Here is a 19,606-nt window from a genome sequence, read left to right as displayed (position 1 = left end):
ATATGAATGATAGGGGAAAAGAGAAAAACCTGCAGGACCAGTCAGCCATAGTGTCAGGATATTGGCTCAAATTTCAACTTCCTCAATATTTGTCCCTTTTCCTATTATTTATTTTTGGCATGATCTGATCTGATCTGATTTCTTCTTTTATTTGTTGCCTTAGCTCCTCCCTCCAATCTTACAGGTATAAATATTGCTGAATAACAAGCAGCAAGCAGACTGTTGTTTCTGTTGAAACAACAGAAAAGACACAGATTTTTTATTGTTTTGGTTGTGTAACTAATTTTCTCTCCTACAGCATTCATGAACAACATTGGAAAAACATTCGTCTTCAAGTCAAATGGAGAAGTGTTCAGGATTCCTGCTCTTTACTACAAAGAAAATGAAAAAAAGCTCTTTGGCTTTACTGAGAAGCGAACATCCAGACATGATTCTAGTGCAGTGGCTCTGGTCATGAGCACAGGGACAGTGGACACTGATGAACTCACTCAGAAGAAGACAATGAAGGTAATTATGTGACGCAACTACTCTATTTCAACAAAGTACAACCTAAGACATGTTAGATAAATATGTAACACTGTGTATGTATTGTTTCACTTTATCTTCTGTGAATTGTGTCTAATTGATCTTTTTCAGTGGTCAGAGCCTGAAGAAGTAGTGAGGAAGTGCCCCTGTGGATATCGTCCCATGAACCCCTGCACAGTGTACGAAAAAGACACACAAACATTGTTCCTTTTCTTCAATCATGTCACGGGAATGAAAACAAAAAGAACAACAAGGTCCGTCTTCACTACATCACAAAGAAGAATGATGACAAGTGGAGTGAATTCACTGATCTGACCGACCTGCTGCCTACTGACAACTGGTCTGTTGGACCGGGCCACGGCATTCAAACTGAGAGTGGCAGAATGATTGTTCCAGCTTATGCTTACATGAAGGAAAACAACATTCCACATTCATTCTACATTTATAGTGATGATAAAGGTAGCACATGGCATTATGGCGCAATGCTGGATAAAACATCAGGAGAATGTGAAATGGATGAGGTTTCTGATATCACGGGAGACAGCTTGATCTACTGCAATGCTTGCAATAAGGGAGGGTTTCGAGTACAAGCTGAGATTGATGAAAGTTTCCACACATTCAAATCCAATACACTCCTTAAGGAACTAGATAAAGGTTGTCAGGGGAGTGTGATTTCCTTCCCAGCTCAGCCTGAAGATGCAGAAACCAGTCAGAAAAAGTGTCTACTTTTTTCCCATCCAACAGATCAAAAGATAGCTTGGCAAAGATTTGATTTGGGAGTTTATCTGAGCAGCTCCCCAGTAAATTCAAATGGAAACTGTAGTGGAGAATGGAGCCAACCCTGGGTCATTAACCAGAGACACAGTGGTTATTCTGACCTGACTTACTTACACTGAAGATGGCTGGTTTGCATGTCTGATGGAGTGTGGAGAGAAATCTGCTACAGATGAGATAGCATGTCAGGTGTTCAGCTATGAAGAGGTCCTGAGGGGCATTCAAGGGTAAATGTAGCTTTAAAATAATTTCTTATTATTACTCTTAATGTATTAAGATCAAATAATCAGTTGCTACTGAAAATCCCTTGGACTAGACTTAATAGCAAAGGAGATGGGGCTTTTTCCATTGCTGCTCTTATTCTCTGGAATAAGTTACCTTTCCAGAATAGCTCTGTCTATAGTCTTTAAGTTGCTTCTTAAAACTTATTGTTATTCATTGGCATTTGATTGAGGCCTTATACTGTAACTTTTCTGTTGTGATGCTTTGTTTGTATTTTATTTCCCTGTTATTATTTTTTCAATTATCATTATTATTTAATTTTTTTATTTATTCATTTTACATCTCTCTCTCTCTCTCTCTCTCTCTCTTTCTCCCTCTTCACCAACTTATTCTATTGTGTTTTTGTTTTTGTACAGCAGCACTTTGGTGCGGTTTTAAACCTGTTTTTAAAAGTGCTACATAAATGACTGACATTGACTTGAATGGGAATTTCTGTCATGTTTTGGACATTCAGTCAAGTCTATCTCTCTTTAAAACATTACTGTCTGTGTGTAATAATTAAGACGTGTTTTACTTAATGAATCAAGTTACTAAAATAAATAAACTTTTCAATTATATTCCAATTCACTGAATATGACTATACACAGTGAACCCAGTAGGTGGGTGGTAATTCAAAATGTGGTGAGATTTTATGGTGGATAAAGGTCTCTAAAGCTTATATGAAGTCTTAAATGTCAAGTTATTTTCTTTTTATTTATTTATTTATTTATTTATTTATTGTCGTACTCAAGTATTTTAGAATCTTTGTATCTGTGTGAATGCTAAGTTCCAAATCTGCTCACAGAAGACATGAACAAACAAACACAAATGCTTAAAGAGATTCGTGAAAGTTACAAAAGGAACATTCAGGTTTTCTTCAGCTGATAAAATAGAAAAACCTTTATCCTGCTTTTCTATTTCTGACTACCTGAAAGTGTAAGCTCACAGTTTACAAACATCATTTGGTCATAGGGACTGATACCTTAATGGTGTTTGAGAAAAGGTTTGGTAGAAATTCATTAGAGCGAGGTCTGCTGGTTGTGTGCCAGGATTGTTGAAGTTTGAAGGTACTCTCCATCTAGTCAGTCTGAGTTTGAGTTTCTTTGCAAAGATTTTCCCAAAAAGATGTGAAAAGACTCGCTTCAATTACTGTGAAGCAGCTTTCGCAGTAATTACAGTGAAAGCTGCTTCTACAAAGCATTGACTCAGTGGGATAATTTTTAACCAAGAAAGGCCAAAGTTAGTCCAGGAACACTAAACAGTGATGCCAAAAGAACAGAGTGCAATAATTAAATCAGAAAATAAATACAAAAGAATAAACTTACATGGAAAAACCTTTCAAACAATAATTAATAAAGAGGCTGGACTTGAATAGAAGTTAAAACACAGTAGATCTTGATAAGAGAAAAATCAAAAGGAAATACATATTAAGGAAATAAATAGACTTTCAAACTGTCTATGAAATTAAACTTTAAGGAAAGAACTACTGTGGCATGTATGAAGCATAAATTAATCACAAGAAACAACAACAAAAAAACATGAAAACTCGAGCATCTTGTTTAGGCAATGTATCTACATTGGTGATGGCTGGTTTGCATGTCTGATGGAGCGTGGAAAGAAAACTTATACTGAAGAGATACCATGTTTACTGTTTACCTGTGATGACATCAAGAAAAGCATCACAGGCTAAATGTGACTTCAAAATCTACAGGTTGTCTTGCAAAAAAATCTTTGCAGTTTATTTAATGATGTTTGCTTACAATATAGTTTCAAATGTAGGTCATATAAATACAATCAAGAGTTTTATTTGTCAGATTAAAACAACAACCTTTAAGCAGGTATTAAACATACATTTAATGAATTCCACATTTCTGCATTAAAACGTTTTCGTTTTTTGATCTGTTGTAATGTTATAATCTTAAGTTTTTATTAAATGTAAGCAGGAAATCAGTATGATTAACAGAAAAAGTATGATTCAAATGCTAAAAACATTATTTTTTACCCTCTACAATAATTATGTAATCAAGTCTCTATAGTTACTTTGTCTTGATTTGGTTCCTTTGTATGAATATGGGATATTTTTTACTCAGTGTAGTTATATTTTTGTTTTATATTCAAATATCTGGTTTTTAAGTGAATCCCTATCTAATAAGAATTTGTATCATGTTTGTTTGGGATATACAACAAAGTCAAGCTATCTATCTAGAAAACATCAGCGTGTGTGTGTGTGTGTGTGTGTGTGTGTGTGTGTGTGTGTGTGTGTGTGTGTGTGTGTGTGTGTGCGTGCGTGTGTGTGTGTAATCTATGATATGATTAGTGAATTAAGTTACTGAAATAAATTAACTTTTCAGTTATACTCTATTGTTTGTCTTCATTTTCTATTATTAATGTAAGTTATTAAATACTTACATTAACTTAAGATTTCAACTGCATATTTTTAAATTCAACTTAATGTAAAATATGTATCCACTCAGTCCTATGGAACGAGGGGAGAAAAGGGGAAGGTAAAATCAAGCAAATTCTAATTTCTCTTTTGAGTTTACAAAAAAATTGTTAAACATCCATACCAAAAGTATCCATGTGGTTGCCAAACACTGGGCAGTGTTTGGCTGACACCAATCAAACCTTTCTCCACGGAAAGGCAGGACGAGTAAGGCACTACACTGCCCTCTAGCGTGCAAATAGCCTGACTACTGAATAACAAAAAAGTGAACGAAAAATACACTTTTTATGCAACATAACAGAAAAACACTAGTGTCACTGAAGAAATGATCAAGTTTTTTAATATCTGTGTATCTATATGGAAGGAAAATTTCTGCAATGTCAGTATCAAAATCAACAGTATATATATATATATATATATATATATATATATATATATATATATATATATATATATATATATATATATATATATATTTATGTTTTCTATTGGAAGAGCTGAAGGATTTCAATTGAGTGTGCCCTACTGTCATTTTTGTAATTTGATTTTAGCATGTAATTTTATTTTATGGGGAAAATAACACTCATATAAAAGTACATCTTCTACATTATTACATCGGTATGCAAAAGGAACACAAAGTATTAGCTTAGCTCAGAAACACACTTGTATAAAGGAGACATAAATGATCTCATTCTGTGCCTTTTCACAAACACACAGATACTTTTTCTATTTTTGCATGGACTTTGCATTGACATCCATTCATTTTCCTTTCATTTCTATAGCCTAATTCTCACCCTTACTCTAAACCTCATTACCAGTACATGCCTAACCCTAAACCTTATATCAACTCAATTCATACTTTAGTCCTAAACATGACCCCCGACCTCAAAACAAGTCCCTCTTCTTATGGGATACTGGCTCTGGGACCCATAAGGAGCAGTCGGTCCCAACAACATAGTTGTAAGGACCATCTGGAAAATGGTCCTTACACTGTTTCAAAGACAAGTCCACACACACACACACACACACGCACGCACACGCACACACAGAGGGTAAAAGCAGAAGTTTCTATTTTTGCAAAGAGGTGATATGCATCAGAAGATGGGTGTTTGTTTTGAAACTCCCATTCAGCCTGAGAGCACAAACAGATGTTGTAGTGCATCAGTGAGATATCCTCTGTGTGTGTGTGTGTGTGTGTGTGTGTGTGTGTGTGTGTGTGTGTGTGTGTGTGTGTGTGTGTGTGTGTGTGTGTGTGCGCGTTTGTTTGTAATACCTTGTGGGGACGATTTTCCTGACATATACTACATTGTGGGGACCAATCGCTCCTCATGGGGACCGGGCTCCGGTCCCCACGAGGGGAAACCCTGTTTTTGGGTCAGGGGTCACATTTAGGGCTAAGGTATGAATTGAGTTTTGGTTAGGGTTAGGTATGTGATGGTTAGGGTTAGGAAAAGGGTAAAGGTAAGGTTTAGGCTGTAGAAATGAATGGAAGTCAATGGAAAGTCCGCACAAAGATAGCCAGACAAACATGTGTGTGTGTGTGTGTGTGTGTGTGTGTGTGTGTGTGTGTGTGTGTGTGTGTGTGTGTGTGTGTGTGTGTGTGTGTTTGCGTGCGTGCGTGTGTGTGTGTGTGTGTGTAAGCTTGTGTGAGCGTTTCAGGAATAACACACAATAAAAACATCCCCTCAATGTATTTTAAATCAATCTAAAAAAATAAAAGATGGCTTTATTAATAGCCGCCCTTCTAGGAGTGATAGGTATTTCAACTCAATTTTCACACTGTTTCTCTTAAACCATTCTCCTTTTTTGTAGAAATTTTATGGATAGCTGGTATTGCTACGTTAAATATGTGTCATTGCAAAATAAAAAAAATGAAGTCTGTGTGTATGAAATTATCTGCATGTAGAACCATGCTAATGCCTATTTAAGCACAGCTTCCATCCATGCCTGCAGTGCATGTAGACAAGTGAACTGATGAGGCTCCTTCCATAGAACTATGCAAACAAGAACAAGCCACCTCTTCAGTCCAATCAGGAAAGTCCAAGTTCTGCTGCAGACAAAGGAGGAACTTCTTTATTAGAATATTTTATTTTGAGTTTTATGCCCTGTAGTAAGTGGAAAATAAAGTAAAAAGCTGGCATCTGATACACATAGAGGTTTACTGTGGCTGAAAAAAAAAGAAAAAGGAGGGGCAGCAACCTTAAATAATTGTTGCGTTTGTAATCCACCAATCAGGATGTTTTCCTCATGGAGAGGTGGGTGTGTATACATGGCCTCCTGTGGATCATTAGCTGTGTAGTCCTGATATATACAGAAAAAAACGAAAATTGCAGGAAATATACAGTATCTCGATTTGGTTTGTAAAGTGCTTCAATTATGGTGAAAGTGTAAACTGGCTGCCAGATGGTTTTTGACCTTTCTGATGTTAAATCTAATCCTCTTAATTTTTGAAAGTATATTTGTATCTGCTCACAGGATTTGCATTCTGCGTGGAAACATTCCCAACAACTGGAAAAACTCGTTTCTGTTCTGTTAACTGACTCTCAAACAAGGATTTTTGTAAATTTTGTAAATTTTTGTAAATTGTTCATACATATCTATTTTTACTGTACAAGTTGTGTCGATGTAAATGTTTGCATTTTTAAAATTTGTTTTATTATTATCAAAGGGACAAAAGTAGTGAGTGTTGATTTTTATACATACAAATTTTGCATCCACAGCTAATTTGCAACCTGTGGACCTAGCGAGGCTCGAAGGCTTAAAACTTATATAAACCTGTACTGATGTGCAATTACTAGGAAATATCTGAGAGTATTAGTTTGTAATATTTTACTAAACTGTACAACGATTATAGACAATAATAATATTAATAAAAACATAAATTAAATATAAATACAGGTTCCATCTGACAGCGGACCCTGACTGAGAGACAGCCGCATCGGAGTGGGATGCAGCCATCAGTGAAGCACCTGCGACTCCCCACTTCAAACGTCTCTGCTTCGCTTTCACCGCTCACGCGCTCCAGTGCTCCTGCGCTCTCGGATCGACAGCGGGGCTCGCGCGCTGCACTCCTACGAAGTGATGCGAAGCGGTCAGCAGCGCGCGGACCGGGGCGGTCCCGACCTGTCTCTTTAAGTGCGTGTCAAAGCCGATTACCGCTGATCTCCGTTGTGATTCTGTTTTCACCGTCTGTTCCTCTCACTCTGTCTCTGTTTTCATATTGCTGCCGGTGAGTCAGTACTTGTCCATTTTTGTAGATTCTTTTGTCTTTTTTCTATTTATTTATTTATTTATTTATTTATTTATTTATTTATTTTTACATTTAGTTTCGCGCGCTAACCAGCGCAACTCTCTGAAGTTTCATGGGATGCAAACGCAGAGTGAGTGTTGCTGTAGTTACTGTCTGAGCTGACTCCGAGAGCCCGCATTGAAGCTGCCGAGCTGCGGACGGTCCAACTTTTTATATCATGGTAAGCCCGGATTACCTTCTCCAACAGACTGAGACATTAACCGCCTTCCCTCTGGCATCAGTCCGCTAAAAATAACCACAGCAGCAGCATATCTGAAGATGCGCCGCGATGTGACGGCCTCTCCTGAAGTTTAAATAAAGAGCCTTTATAAAATGCAGAAGAGCGTGCGGTACAACGAGGGCCACGCGCTCTATCTGTCTGTGGTGGCGCGAAAAGAGGGCTCGAAGCGGGGCTACCTGAGCAAGAAGACCACGGAGAACAGCCGCTGGACCGAGAAGTACTTCGCCCTGTACCAGAACGTGCTCTTCTACTTTGAGAACGACCAGAGCGCGAGACCCTCCGGCATTTACCTGCTGGAAGGCTGCACGTGCGAGCGGGCACCTGCGCCCAAGGTGTCCGCCATCAGCAAGGAGCCCATGGAGAAACAGCAGGTGCGTGACAAGCATGCGGGGAATAATTAGAAGATTTGTTTGAAGTTAGCCTCCAGTTTACTGTGATTAGGTTTTTACACAATCAAAGCAGAGCCAAAAATAATCAGTTCACATCATAAAGTGAAAGATAAACGAATATTTTATATGTAAGATTCCATAAATAATGCAATATTTAATATTTAAATACAACTGTTTTGCGTTCTTTGCCTTAATTGGAAGTATTTAAACCCCATAACATGGAGTCTTTATATTAAACACATGCAATAATGATGGATAAACCTCTTATTTTATATGACAAATCAAAAATGGCTGAATTCCTGACTGAGTTATGAGGCAGTTTCTGTCATTGAAAAATAGACATAAACGGTGTTAAAGGTTCCCACCAGCACTTTGAACTGTAATAATTTTAAAGTTACATTGTTTAGTTCCAGTTTGTGCAACCTTTATCAGAAAGCTGACTAGATGAGTTTGACCAAAAACTTCTTAGAACTCAGTGGTGTTTTTAAACTTAAGGTGATAATTTTTTTTTAGTTTTTTTTTTTTTTTTTTTTTTAAACAATTTTCTAGTAATATCTACATATAATTTTCACAACAAGTGACACTAATGGTGCAAGGGTTTTTTCCAGCCATTTGTTTTTTGTTTTCAGTTTCTTCTTCTTACAGACATTTTATGTCTTTCTTTGCTCTAAAATCTAAGCCTAATTTGACACTGCACACATTTCTGAAATTTGATAGAAATCATAATTTTAATTTACCAGGAACAGTGGGGAAAAATGACTCTGCATTTTAGAGGTTATTATCCTCTGGATGCATGAATATATTTTCACCTGATTTCATTGTCAACTTAATATTTAACAAGAACTGCAGATTATTAAATCAAACAAATGAAAGATTGAAAACATCTGTTTCGATATTACACACTTCTCCAGAATCCCCAAAGGGGCGAGAGGCATGCAGCATCCTGGTCTGGTTTCACACACGACAAGCAACCATGCTCACAAGCCTAAGGGTGACTGAGAGCAGTTAGCCTAATGTGGTTATTTTTGAATTTCCTGTAGAAATACACCTCACATACAGAGGGAAATATGCAAACTCCATGCAGAAAGGCCTTCCTGCTGCAAGGCAACGGTGCCAACAACTGCACCACCCTACAACATTCTTTATTACGTTATTATTTAAAACTATGTACATTTTACACTGTTAGAGATTTACAGGGATTGGAAATAGGGTCATAAATACAAAAGATGTTAGAGTGGACTGCAGCTGATATTTTGAAAACAAGTCAAACCAATTTACATTTCATCTTCTAATATATTGTAAACCAGTGGAGAAAATAAATAGTTGAGACACATGGATTAACATCCTGCTGCACATGCTAGGAAATGTCTGACTTCTGGAATTATAAACAGAGTTTTCTGTACCAAATATTAAGTTCCATTGTTGTATTTTATCAAGTACTTACAGTGGTGTTAAAGATTGTCCCCTTCCTGATTTCTGTTTTTTTGCACAGAAATTCAACCATACCTTTTTTTGGTATGATTGAACATCATTAATATGATGTTCAACATCATACTAATGATGTTTAGCAACATCATTAGTATGATGTTTAGCAACATCATGCTAATGATGTTCAACATCATACCAATCTAAATATCAGTCAAAAACAACACCTTCTGGAGACAAAATCCAGTTTTCAAGTTAAGGCATTAGGGGAGAAAAACAATCCAAACTGTGTGAGAAAGGCATTTTTTCTGGCAAAAAAAGTTTGAAAATTAAATATTTTTTCACACCACTGTACTTCATGCAATAAATCGTAAATTATTGATTTAAAAAAATCATACAAGGCCATTTTCTACATTTTTTTTAGATTCTCTCTCCCAGTTGATATTTAATTTCAATTAAAATTGCAGACCTCTTCATTCTCAGCAAGCTCAAAAATAAAAATAAAACATCGGCAACATATCAAATACTTATTTTTCCCGCTGTACGACCTAAAACTGTGGAAAACAGGGAAAGCATTGCTTACCTTAACTGCGACACAGCATGACCTATGAATGATTTAAGTTATATCTCTTGAAGTTTATATTATTTGTTAATTACTGCAGACATGAAGCAACATTACGACAAATATACTGTGTAAGTTAAAATATTTTAGACATTCTGTAAAATCAGAAGGCCACGAACTGCTAAGGAACTGAATCAGTAGATTGATTATTTTTCTGGTGTATAAAGTGTGATTGGAAAAGAAGGCTGGTGGGAGTTAACATTGACTTCCTGCTGAAACGCTTCACAGCAGCTGTTTATTATCTTAACAGATGCACGACTAGGAAGTTTCTGACGAAACAGAAAAATTATGTGGCATTAGGATTACTGTAGTAGAGAATAATGATAGTTTTTGTTGACAAATTTGTTTGACAAAGCACATAATTTCAAAGACCGCACTAGACAAGACACTATATGTCAGCCTTAAAGGTAAACTTGCTAACTGACTAAGCCTTTGCTCTACAGCAGCAGGCAGGCGGTGGCAGAGATGGCTGATTAGATCCGTAATTTCTCTTTTGCAAATTCACAGTTTTTTTTTGTTTTTTTTTACTTTACTTTAGTACTTCTGCTAAGTCTACAACGAGGAAAAGCTTGGCTTCTGTTTTAGATAGTTTATATTTTTAGTTTCAGCAGAGCCCATATAGAGTTGATGCCTCTTTTTAAACCATGTTGTGTCAAAATGTAGAATTTAAACCTCTGCTTTAGGATTCTGCAGCGGTCTGCGTTACAGTGACGTTACAGTGACGTTACTGTGACGTGAAACACATCCAGACTAATGGTGACCAGCTTACTGACGGAGCTTTGTTTGATCTCTGCCTAATGAGGCACCTTGTCAACAGGCTCAGTTTAAGACGGATGTTTTTGATGAAGCAACTTTAAAGTCAGACAAAGGATCTAAGAACATCAAAGCCTCCGTGCTCAATTGATTACTCAGCTCTTTTGATGTCCACTCTGCTCTCCAGGTTTCTGCTACCATCTTTATTTATACTGTGTCCTGCATCTATGGAGTTTTACTTATAATGTTGATTTTCAAGGTTGCGGTCGTTATGTTGAAGTTGAAATATAGACATATGGATGATCTTGGGGGTAGTCAAAGTCTGGACCTAAATTTGATTTATATGCTTTATTGGAACCCTAAACTTGTTGTCCAAGACTGAAACATCCACATTGTGGTTGAGGTAAAACAATTCTGCAAAGAAGAGTAAGCCAAAATTTCTCTACGGTGTTGAAAACATCTAATTTCACAATTTCAGTGTTTCCATTTAATAAGAAATTCCACACGAATGAGCTTTTTTACGCAATAACTCCTTAAGAAACACGCTGCACCATCATTCTGTCGTCTTCTTCGTCTTTTCCGCCCATGATTGCTGATCATGTGTGTTGATCGTATGATGCAAAAAAGTGTTTCCATTGCAGATGTGTGACGCCTTGCTGTTCCAAAATCTGGACTTAAACCTTAATCTAAACCTTAGTATTAATGTATTTATAAGCAATAACTGAGCCTGAACTATTTGACTATTTTTCTCCTGATAATCAGGTGACTTGGTAATTTTGATCTAAATTACACATTTTTTTATTGATCGCCTTTGACAGTTATTCATAACCAAACTGGACCTGTTGCTGCACAGCAGATCTATAATGTCATCCACAAACAATTACATAAAAAAACTGAAGAAATGTTTAAGGGAGCAAACACCTTTCACCACTGTACGCAAACAGGGCAACACATTTCTCAGGGTGTTTTCCATTGTTCTTAAAATAAATTTGTAATCCCTTTAGTGGGATCAGTCTTGGCAGCCCTGGATCCTGTGCAGCACGTTCCAAGTCGAAGCATCAGGACAGGATCTTTTATTCTACCTTACCTTTGTACTCGCAAAGGGTACAATGATGGCTAAGTCAAGTCAAGTTCATTTATATGGCTAATTTAAGCAATCAAGCATGCTTTGCATGGTAAAAACATAACCTAATAAACAAACCTAATAAATAAAATAAAATAAAATATTTTTATTTTTATTTTGAAGTGGCAAAATAAAAAGAAGTTGCAACCCAGATTTGAATTAATCTATGTTCCATTTCTTATTAATTAAAAGGCAACTCTAAACAAATGGGGTTTCACTGTTGATTTAGAGGAACTCAGTGTTTCAGCTGTTTTGCAGTTTTATGGAAGTTTGTTCCAGATTTGTGGTGCATAGAAGTTGAATGCTGCTTCTCCATGTTTGTTTCTGGTTCTGGTTCTGGTTTTGCAGATCAAACCAGAACCAGAAGACCTGAGGGGTCTAGAAGATTGATACAACAGCAGATCTTTAATGTGTTGTGATTTATAAACTAACATTATATTAAAGTCTATTCTCTCAGTGTAGTGATTTTAAAACTGGTGTTATGTGCTCTATCTTCCTGGTTTTAGTCAGAACTCCAGCAGTAGCTTTCTGGATCAGCTGCAGCTGGAGGATTGATTTTTTTTTTTTTTTTTTTTTGTCAGACCTGTAAACACACCATTGCAGTAATTAATGCCACTGCAATGGTGACATTGCAGTGGCATCCTTGTATTTCATGGATCAGTTTTTCTAGATCTTGCTGAGACATCAGTCCTTTAATCCTGGAAATGTTCTTCAGGTGACAGATGGCTGACTTTGTAACTGTCTTTATGTGACTGAAGGTTCAGGTCAGTGTCCATCAATATACCCACATTTTGGGCTTTTTCGCCAGTCTCCAACTGTAATAACTGAAGCTGTGCTGACTCTAGATTGTTCCTGTTTAGGTCCAAAAATAAAACTTTCATTGTGTTTCGCTCAGTGAAACACAATGAGAGAAACACATTGTTACAACTTCTTCAGTTGTAATAAACAGCTGAAGAAGTTTATTACAACTTTCTTCAGCTGAATAAAGTTGTAATAAACTCATTTGTTGATTTTAAGCGACTGCAGAGGCCTGAGTGTTATTACCATAACGACTATTTGGGCAAATGTGAGTCAGTCAGTTTGTATCCATTTTGACACAAATGAGCATCTTTGAAAAAAAAATTTGTCTGTGTTGAATACACTGAAATATTGTTTATTTGGACATCCCTAATATCCACTTTTTGTACAATATAAATATGGTACATTTTAATGCATAGAGACTATTGAGAATGTTTTGACATATTTAGCTGATAACATACTGTGTTCTTGAATTCGGATGCTGATGAAGATGTGTGACATTATGACCGGCAGGCTTTCTTACCTGAAGAAGAAAGATGTCTCAGTGAGTTGTTAAATGTTGAAGAAGATCAGCAGGAAGGCTGACTGCCTGGGAGATGAAGACTGTGTTTTAACTCACATTGAAAAAGCTCATGTTACTGGAGTACAACACTGTGGCAGCCGGTATTAGCCATTTACACCTTTACAGGGGTTTGTTGCTACGTTAAATTAAATCTTCATTTTATTGATTTCGCTCTAACTGAAATCTGTGTTGAACAAATTCTGGTTGTTTCAGAACAAAATAAACTTAACCTACATCTGTCATCATGTTCTCTCTGCTAAAGCTGTGTAATTAAAAAGACAATTCCTGATTGTCAAAATAAAAGCCTTTCCTAGAAAAATAGTTTCTTAAGAATCAGTTTTTTTTTTTACATTGGATTTATAACACTGAATTTTTATCTTGTGCAATTAGGTACATTTGAATTTTACCAGCAAAATATTTGCATGCAAAACTTAATTGCAGAAATTAGCCTTCAAAATTTCACCCGGAAAATATTCAATTATAAATGCGGTGACCTTCTGGTGACCTGAGCCAAATGCAATCAGCAGTAGGTCAAGTCGAGCAGCTTTTAGCCAATCAAACTTCGCTCCTCACACACAAATAGGATTCAAGGATACAAATCCATTGTTATACATTCAATATCTAAAAAAAAAAATACAATTATTCCATAAAGACTATTTTTAAATTTTTTTCTTATCATTGAGACATTCAAAATTATCTTTCATTCAGATTTAAAATATGTAAAGTGTACAACAAATACAATGGTTAACAGATGTTAAAAATCACACTTTATTTGTTTTCTCTTTTTCACCCATTATAGACTTGAGACTTGACTTGAGCTGGAGTTGAAGGACTTGAGACTTTGTGTTTCTTCTCAAAAACTTGATTTGAACTTGTGAAAATGATTGATTGCAGTTTGTTTGATGTAGTAGCCCAACACCAATATAGAGATGAATTGTGGAGTCGGCGTATTATTATGCAATGAATCAAATATGACCCAATGAACTGCTTTGAAGGTGCAGACTGTTTGTGTTTTTGTGACTTGGCATGTGGAGCTGCTCTGTTCTGGGATGCGGCTCTGCTTCACTAAGAATAGCATCCTTGCTGACCCTTTTGCCTGCAGACACTTTCTGAATATCAAGCCACAACCACATCTCACAGAGAAACCACTTCCACTGTGGCCACCTGCCCTAGTTGGAGCTTCCCTTTGACTGTGCAGTGTGTGGATCAGCCCGTGTTTCTCTGCAGTTCATGTTCAGTCAAACGAAACCCCTAATCGTCCTCTTCTCTCTTCATCTAAAACGTCAGTGCTGATGTGCAGCACATCAACACTGACGTTTTAGCTACAGTGCAGAAACGTTTGAAAGCGGAGTGCAAATTTGAAATGCTGCAGACATAGCACTTGGCCTTTTTGTTTGTTTATGCATCAGTGCATGGCTCACCCCGGGGTCTGAACATCGTCCTGAGAGTGCTCAACATGTCTCCTTTGCTTGAAGTAAACAAACTTGTTTTTGTTTTTTTGTGGGATTGCAAGATTTAGCACAGTAAGAGATGAGAGAAGTACGACCAGTGTAATGAAGGTCTTTGTAGCTTATTCTGGTACACTTAAAATGCTGATGTTTGAATAATTTAAATGAAAGAATTACAAGGAGATGCGGATTGAAATATTTTAAGTTTATGAGTTTTGTTAGGCAGCTTCTCAGCTGGTACTGATGATGACCTGTCCTCTTAATGAAACAAACTAATGGATAAAATATAAGTATTATTGTGACTACTCTTTGAAACAGGGTGAAAGATGTTTCTTCTTCTACAGGGTGCTCAGGCTAAAAGATTCCCAGAGCCTCAGCATCTTTTAGTCAAGTATTTTTGATGCTTCAGCTATTTTATAGAAGTTTGTAAGTGTATATATGTATTTCGTTTACCATCGGTCTGTTAATGGGAGTGGATGGTAGACTATTAAAGGCAACATTCGGAAGGCTACTGCTGAGAGCCTAGGTGACCTGTGGATTTGATTGACCCACTTGTCTTTCTCCATCCATGTCATTGACTGAGAAATCTAAATTCGTAATTCAGCATGTGTTGTGTTGGTTTGGTGAAAGAAAAGGCTGAACTAAAAGGCTCATACTAAACATTTCCAATACAAATACATTGACTTTTCCACACCACAGAAAGCACCACAAGTTAAAGTTAGTAACACAGTACATTAAAGACAATCTTACGTTTTTAATTTATGCTGCATAACTGATTGGTTTGTGAAAGTGGTTGAGCAGCTCAGGATGGTGTGGGGATCTGATGAGTGTGCATTTATAACACCAGATCTTCTAAACCAAACACTGGCTGAAATGACATGCTCTGTCCAGGTCAGACTGATGAACTGATTTTTTTTTTTTTTTTGCCCTCTGAATGCAGGGCAAGTCAGCTTACAGTTCCCTTTCTCTGCCTGTCCGTCTCACTCATTGTTATCCTGCAGCTTAAATCAGGCTTGTGGCTGGGGAAGCCGCATTAGCAATACAAGGAGCTGTACAAGCCTTGGTGGTTATGTAAACCCTCACTCCCTCTCCCCCCCAACCCCAACACACAAACAAGCCCTTAAGCCTCCCTCGTTTGTAGCCAGCACACGCCAGCAAATATCTTTCACCCGCTTATCGTTACATCATTACTACACTGGCCGTCTGTTTGTCTCTGAGGCAGCCCGAAAGCAAAATAAGCTACACTGTGGGCGTTGCATTTTATGTTATTGTATTTCATTGCAAATGATAAAATAAATGAATAATTAACTGAAAGCACACAGGTATAATTACTATACCTGGGCCTGCCACTATGACAAATTTTGCTAGTTATTGCGGTAAAAGATAATTATGTTGGTATGAGACCATTTTCATGTAATATAATGGTAATCGCATAATAATGCAAGAACACGTTCTAAAAGACCAATAAACTTTAAATTCTACTGAATATTTAACACTGGAACTAGAAGACATTTTAAATATCCAAAATAAATTAACAAAACAGAAACAACAAATAAAATGATGAAGTATCTGTAAACAAAATTGTCCTTCAAAAAAGGCCTGGTTGAGACCAAATCACCAGACTGAAGACTTTTATTATCCAGTTTTAGGTTGAAAGAGAGAAAAGAAAAAAAATGATAAATCATTCAAGTGGAAATTATTGAACTTGTTTTTTTATTATGCTTACTGCAACAGGCCTACCTATACAATTTTGCTTTCAGACCAAATAGTGAGGATATAAAAGAAAGTCCTATTAATATTATTATTTTAAAGTCCTAAAGCCAGAAGCAAAACGAAAAAAAAATTGATGACTTGTGCTTGCTTAGATTTTATTTCAAATTGTTGCTCTTGTGACGCCATTGGTTATAAAACATGCTGGCTTCAAACTTGCAGTGAAGTAGTTTGGTATAAAAACGTCTAAGATGTTTTTAAGACTAAAACATTCCAGCTCAGGCAGAGACTTTACTGACTTAAAACTTTACTGACTTTAAAATAATGTTTTAAGTGTTTCATTTCATAAATCCATTGGTCAGATTGTGGTTACATTAAGATTCTTACTTTACAAAAAATTCCTCTAGATTTTGAGCCTGAAAAAGATCTAGAATCCAAATGTGTTGTTTTTAGTCCTTGTGTTTCTGTATATGTTTTGTTGTCATGTACCGATAAATTGACAGCAATTTCCTTAATTTTGGGAGATCGCCGATTGGCCGATGCTCCCATCAGAAACCAATCTTATCTTCCTCAGGGTAGCTCTAAAAACCAGCTACTGCCCCTTCAGCTCTGCATTGAAAGCCGGGTTATGTCACATGTCTGTGGTTATCTGTAGTCTCCCCAGTGGTGACAAAAAAAATCCACATCAGCCAAAATCAGAATCAGATGGTCAGTTGTTTTAAAGGTCGGTGATTGGCCAGGAAACTGTAATCAATCCACTGCTAGTTTTAATTTAACCTTCAGACTTTACTTTTATTCTATTGCCTTGTTACTTTTGCTTTGGCGTTCACTGTAATCATTTTTAGAATTTAAATGTACTGGTTTTTGTTACTACTATCTGCCATTTTTTATCAAGAAGATAAAGCTTTAATTAGTGGTTTTGATTGGTTGTTTGTTTCTGTTGAACGCAGCACTACTTCCTGGTCATTTTTGGTCATGAAGGTCAGAAACCTCTGGAGCTGCGGTCAGAGGACGAATCGGACTGCAACGAGTGGGTGGAGTGCATCCAGCAGGCCAGGTACAAACAGACACGTTTCAGTCACGTTTTTTTGTTGTTCATTTTCAGGTTAGAGGGAAAAATCTTCAGTATTGGACTTATGTCCGTCATTATTCATTTTACCATTTTCAGAGTCTAAGATAGGAAATTATTACAAGGTCAGTTTCATGCTAAATTTCTAATAAATGTAGATGTCTGTGTAGGATATAGTCAAAGCAAGCAGCAATGTTAAGGTCACATTGTGGTCTTAAGAAAATAATTAGTCAACACAGAATGATTATCACAAACCGTACAGGAATATGTTCGTGGTGGGATATAAAGTCGTTTTGCTTCTAAATCAGAAAAATGTTTTCAGTCAGTAATGACTCAGTTCAGGACTTCTCAGAAAAATGGCCGCTGTGCCGCTGCAAACCGTGTCACCGTCTGAATCTGAATGTGTGTGTTGTGAGATTAATGACTGAGCGCTCACACAGAACATCAAATACCACAAGATCATGACCAGCATTTAAGGAGATTTAAACCGGCGGCACAGTTGATCTGTCGTGCACAATTGCACAGACGAGATGGGAGGTTTTCTAGCCTGAGTAGATCTTCTTAATGCAGAGTGATCAGCAGTCAGTTTTACCTTACAATGCGGTGTTTTCTGACCCTGATCCAGGGGGAAAACTGTTGCCTTGCTTCAGCAATCCCTCACAGCTGTTAGTTTTGACCAAAAAAAATGAATAAACAGCAGTGCAGCATTGACGTCAGCACCACACATAAAATCTGTCAGGAGAATCCGAGTACCTTTCTTTTTAAAATAATAAAAGTGGACCCATCCTATTGTTTGCTAAGGAAATACAGCAGGTTTTAATAATACATATTATATCTACTGAGACCTCTATCGAATGATTTCTGATTCTTATTTACTCTTGGAAATCCTGTTGCTGACTGGGCACTAATTTGTACATCATTTTAAAATGTACAAAAGTAATAAGGCATAACTTTTTAAAAGTTGCTGTATGCAACTTCTACAAAAAATATGTTTTTTACATATGTTTTTAAAACTGTCACCATGTTGTGACAATACAATATGAAACAGATAATTTGTGAAAAGATCGATCTCATCCACCTCCTGCCAGAGCTATTATTGCCGTCTGACAAAATGCAGCATTCCCGGTCAAAAACAACCAATCAGAGCCAGGAGGAGGGACTTAGCGCTGTCAGTCAGGCTCGTGTGTCGCAGTCAGAATGAAGTGAAATTTTGCAGAGAAAAATAGGCAAACATTTCAGCTTAAGTGTGTAAAGCTGGAAGAGACATGCACTGAAGGACTAAATTGGAGCAAAAGATAAAAGGTCAGGCTCAGTACAAAACACACACTTTTCAGATAATGATTTTAAAAATCTGCTGAGGAATAGATGAGCAGAGTAGTAAATTTGTCAAGCACCTTTTTCTCATCAGTTACAGCCCCTAAACATTGAGCGTTCAGTTTAAAGATTCTCGTAAAATCAAACTCATCTTTGCTTCTCTTTTTTGTGGTGCTGGTGAAACACACTGGACACAGCTACCACATCCAGGCGAGCGAGCGTGTCTGGGTGCTCTGTGCTCGCAGCGGTTCACATTTAGGTCACACTAGCGCTGTTTTACCTCGTCGGTTACATCACACTCGACCTCTATTTCCTCTCAGCACTCTCCTTATGCCTCTCTTATATTTTAACGACGGCAGTGAACACCTCAGACATCCTCCACCCCCCCCACCCCCCCCCGTTTACCTGCTAGCGCACCCATGTTTGTTCACCAGCACATATCCGAAGCCCAACCCTTTCTACCTTCCAGCTACTCTGACATCATGATCGAGCGTGAGATCCTGATGCAGAAGTACATCCACCTGGTCCAGATCTTGGAGACGGAGAAGATCGCAGCCAATCAGCTGCGCACTCAGCTGGAGGATCAGGACACGGAGATCGAGCGGCTCAAGGCCGAGGTACGCATGAGTGCCTCCACATCTGCGTGTGCATGCATACTTAAATGCACACTCGGACGCAACCCTCAGATGGAGCACATTTAGATCAACGCGTGCAAAAGCCCCCAGGCATGATGAAGAAGACACTTCTGTTGAATTAAAGCACAGCAGGGCTCCAAGGACTCCAGAACCCATTACTTCCCTATCTCGATGTTTATTTCTGTCCAAAGTTTCATGAATATTTGATACTTTGTACCAACGAAC

At 37.3% G+C, this 19,606-nt stretch overlaps 1 protein-coding gene and 1 pseudogene across 1 annotated transcript in view; both read left to right on the top strand.

Moving 5' to 3' along the window:
* Positions 1 to 303: 303 nt before the first annotated feature.
* On the top strand, positions 304 to 2,603 carry LOC106904263 (sialidase-3-like; annotated as a pseudogene).
* Positions 2,604 to 6,778: 4,175 nt separating this feature from the next.
* rasgrf2a (Ras protein-specific guanine nucleotide-releasing factor 2a) overlaps positions 6,779 to 19,606 on the top strand; it is a 34,595-nt gene continuing 21,767 nt past the window's right edge. Inside the window, exons 1-3 of the mRNA XM_014968539.2 lie at positions 6,779 to 7,904; positions 17,314 to 17,420; positions 19,216 to 19,363. Coding sequence (XP_014824025.2) covers positions 7,626 to 7,904; positions 17,314 to 17,420; positions 19,216 to 19,363 — 534 coding nt within the window. The 5' untranslated portion in view covers positions 6,779 to 7,625. The remainder of the gene's footprint in view (positions 7,905 to 17,313; positions 17,421 to 19,215; positions 19,364 to 19,606) is intronic.

The sequence above is a fragment of the Poecilia mexicana genome, unplaced genomic scaffold (genome assembly GCF_051168715.1).
Source record: "Poecilia mexicana isolate PSO_F unplaced genomic scaffold, ASM5116871v1 scaffold_12, whole genome shotgun sequence".
In the NCBI taxonomy this organism is placed as follows: Eukaryota; Metazoa; Chordata; class Actinopteri; order Cyprinodontiformes; family Poeciliidae; genus Poecilia; species Poecilia mexicana.
This window is presented reverse-complemented; position numbering and strand designations above follow the sequence as displayed.